This window comes from Cryptomeria japonica, chromosome 11, assembly GCF_030272615.1.
Source record: "Cryptomeria japonica chromosome 11, Sugi_1.0, whole genome shotgun sequence".
Taxonomy (NCBI): Eukaryota; Viridiplantae; Streptophyta; class Pinopsida; order Cupressales; family Cupressaceae; genus Cryptomeria; species Cryptomeria japonica.
The window spans coordinates 723,081,310-723,085,079 of record NC_081415.1 but is presented as its reverse complement, the minus strand read 5'-3'; the positions used below and the strand labels follow the sequence as shown (position 1 = coordinate 723,085,079).

The 3,770-nt window shown below is 34.6% G+C and overlaps 1 protein-coding gene across 1 annotated transcript; it reads right to left on the bottom strand.

Annotated features, from left to right (window-relative positions):
- Positions 1–854: 854 nt before the first annotated feature.
- Positions 855–3,533, bottom strand: LOC131061376 (purple acid phosphatase 22). Its single transcript, XM_057995021.2, is given in 7 exon segments — positions 855–1,340; positions 1,464–1,552; positions 1,657–1,845; positions 1,963–2,156; positions 2,159–2,341; positions 2,845–3,136; positions 3,219–3,533. Coding segments are annotated over 7 exon segments (1,233 nt in total). The 5' UTR covers positions 3,324–3,533; the 3' UTR covers positions 855–1,159.
- Between the last annotated feature and the right edge of the window lie 237 nt (positions 3,534–3,770).

The window sequence follows — 3,770 nt, the reverse complement described above, 5'->3', positions numbered from 1 at the left end:
TAGATTTCAGTGGAAGCAAATTTAGTTTTAGCACTTAAACATGTAACACAAGCACTTAAACACGTAACACAACAAGAAAACTCACTACAGTGCCTACGCGATCTATTTTAATTTGGGAAATGTAGTAAATATAGAGAAACTAACATTAACAATATCACATAGTAGAAATCAATTCTAATTTTTTGTGTATTTGTATTAAATAGTAGAAAGAATTTTTTTTATCTAAATAATAATTCTTATATAATCTATTATGATACTTTTTAAAAATAGATTAAACATGACAAAATAATAGATTATTTCTAATAATTGAAAAATAATATATAAACTTGATATTAAAAGTTATAATGATTTGAAAGAATATTTTTTCTTATTTATATGCATAATTGTGTAGGACCACATCCATTCATTATAACTAATTCATCATTAAAAAAAAAAAAAACTTATAAATAAAATTAGACATATCACAAATACTTAAGAATATGAGAATTATCAACTCCAATCAACATATTAATACATCAACTACATAATACTAAAAACAATGTATTGTCAATGGGTCCTTGGTCTATTGGTGAAGTTGAAAGGCTGTAAATGAGCCCACTAAAGATCAAATCTTGTTGAGTAGAAGGCTCGTATTTCTAATTTCTTATAATTGTAAGCCATAAATAATCTATTTTAGCGTGTTTTGTGACCCAAACATTAAAGAATTATGTTTTGTTTTCAGAAAGGTGTCTAACCTAATATTTTAGTTCGTCACGAGTCAAATGGTATCGTTTTTATTTTAAAATTAGTGTTTCCAAATCATTTCACAATGTTTTCTATGCCAACTCATATTTGGGTTTCAGACGTCCACCTGCTCAACTAAAACACGCTTCCTCCATGCCCATCAATTTTCTCCCGTCTTTTACAAGGCACCGTAATGATTATTATAACAACCATGGACACAAAAATTTGCTTAAAATCTGAGAAATTTTGCTTAAAATCTGAGAAATGCATCAAATATAGAGAAACCAACTTTAACAATATCGATGGGAATTGAAGATGTTTAACAGTAGAAACAAATTTAAGAAGTGCTATCTATGGACATCAGAAATTAAAGTTATCCCATCATTTACACAACCAGAGTTAGGACTGTTCTTTTATTGCGGAGATGTTAAGATTATTATGCACAGCTTGTTGAAGTGGCGAAGCTCTGAATCAAAACTTGGTCTGCTGCAACCGACTCACCATCTTCATTCCTATGCCATGTCCAATACGCATGCGTTGCATTCATTATTGTTAATTCACCATGCCCAAAATTTGCTTCTCTAAACAAAGATAATCCAGACTGGTTTTGCCCAAACCTGTCATGGTCACCAGAAAAAGAAAAACTTTAACTGTGAATCATACAAGTTGTAAAATATGATGAGAATTCAGCCCATTATATTAGATTAGAATGGAGGAGACGATGTAGATGGTAAACCTACTTTGAAGCAAGTCCTTCGCGGTTGCCTCCATCTCCTATCGTAATGTGAAGAGCTCCACAGGGATCGGCCTTATTGTTATACACTCGATTCTGAAAATACAATACAATAAAGTATCATGAGTACCCACAAGTCCTAACAGGCTAAAAAATGTTTTTGCTTGCTTTGATTTGATTGAAATTAATGAAATACTTACAAAGCGTTCGTATGCATGAACATGCCCTGCAAACACCATATCTACTTTTGCAGAATACAGCATTTCCTCCATCGCTACTCTCATGTCTTCTCCTTCTCCCTGATGAGCACTGTTTGTATTATACCAGGGTGCATGCACCAGAGCTATAAGCCATGGTGTTCTTTTTCTATCTACCCTTCCAAGATCCGCCTTTTATCAAAAAAACCATAACTCTTGTTATTTCAATGGATTAATTGTATTGCAATCTGTTTTTATATATATCCCTTTTAAGTATGTAGTAAGAGTATGAGCATAGGATTGGCAGACCTGCAGCCAGTTGTATTGATCTGAACCAGGGCCGAAGTCTGCATAGGAGCCCAGCATTATTACATGCACACCTGCAACTTCAAATGAGTAGAAGAGATTCGAACTCGAGCCACTTTGTTCGAATGGCATCCTCCATCTGGCATTGTATGCTCTGAATGGGTGGTTCATTATTAGTGGAATGGTCTCTATCTCATATTCCCTTGGGTAACCATCCATGGCCTGCTGCTTGCCAGAGGTTCTACCAGCTTGCCGAATGAGTCCCACAGAGGCTGGTATGTATCTGCATAGGAAAGGTCTCCTGGCAAAAGGAAAACATCATGCTCCATCTCTTGAATGTGTGCTAATGTGGACTTTGTCCAATCTGTTTGTCCCGGATCACCTGCAAATCCAACCAAATATACCCAATTGTCTTGAAAATTTTTGCCCTGAAGTTATCTTGTTCACAGTGTATCACATTGTCTGATGTTTTAGGAATCAACCCCAATTTTTTTTTTAATCTGTAATCTTAAGACAATTTTAAAAACAAGATGGATCGGTTATCAAGTGGGTTAGTAGTTTATGGGTAGACACTCTTGGCTGACCTCTAAAAAAGCCTGTCATGATATCAGATCTAGGTCAATAGATCCAGATAAGATTAAGAAGCCTTGAATACTGCAATGTAATGCAGAAGTGTTGTAAAATGAACCACAGCTTAATTATCAATAAACCAAATACCAAATAGAGTCTAGATCAAAACTCCATAAATTCCCAACTAATCCATAATAATTTTTATCAAACTAATCCTTATTAAATTACCTAAAATTAAAATTAAAGGGAATCAAAGTGTATTTGGGTGAAGGTTAAAACATGAAATCGGAGTGTGATTAATAGGTTCATACGTACCCACAATTGCAAAAGTGATGGGGAACTGTGAGGGTGGAGTTTTGAAATTGAATTCAGCCCCTAATCCTCCACAACGATAATAGTAAACTGTATTTGCTTGGAGTGGGCCAATCACCACATAATGAATACTATTAGATTTGTATAAGATATAGGAATAAGAAGTGCTATTTCCTGTTGCAGAGGAAGTGTATGATCCAGGGGATGTTCCATATTCCACCATTGAGGGCACATCAGAAGCCTTTGTAATCCATGAAACTCCCATATGATCACTTCCTACAAGAGAAATATGCACCTGCCCACCATAAAATCCATTAAAATGCTTGAAATGTAAGTGCTCAAGTATAAAAACGAAAATGTAATAGAAAATTTAGTACCTGTTGTGGATCTTGGTCTGTGTCGGCTTTGACAGAACGGAAGCCAAAGGACAGAGATGCAATTATAAATAGCAAATAAAACATTTTACACAAGCCCATACCCATTTTTTCTGCTCTTGTTGCAGTTTACATTACGCTGTGCTTTTGAATGGACTTCTAATGCAAATGGAATGCTCTCAAGTCACGAAATGTGAAAGCGGATTTATATAGCTGGGGCTTTCTCTGTTTTTTCTTTTAATTTGGTGACCTCTCAATACCTGCAATTGTGAGTCTAGAAAATAACAACCTCGCTTTAAAATTGAAGTATGAAATTGAAAATCAAAGTATGAAAGTTTGAGGAATTGAAGTATGAAAGAAAGAAGATTCTCTGTTTGTCAAGAGGCATATACAGGAGAATATGCCAAATATTTATGCCTTCAATAGGCATTGTTATTTGGGGCTCTGGATGACCCCAAATAAAAAACAATGGCGCCTGTCTAGGTTTTATCTAGGTAATGTTGGAATATGTAAAATTTCTCAAAAAAAATGTTAAGTTAATTTTAGGAGTGGGAA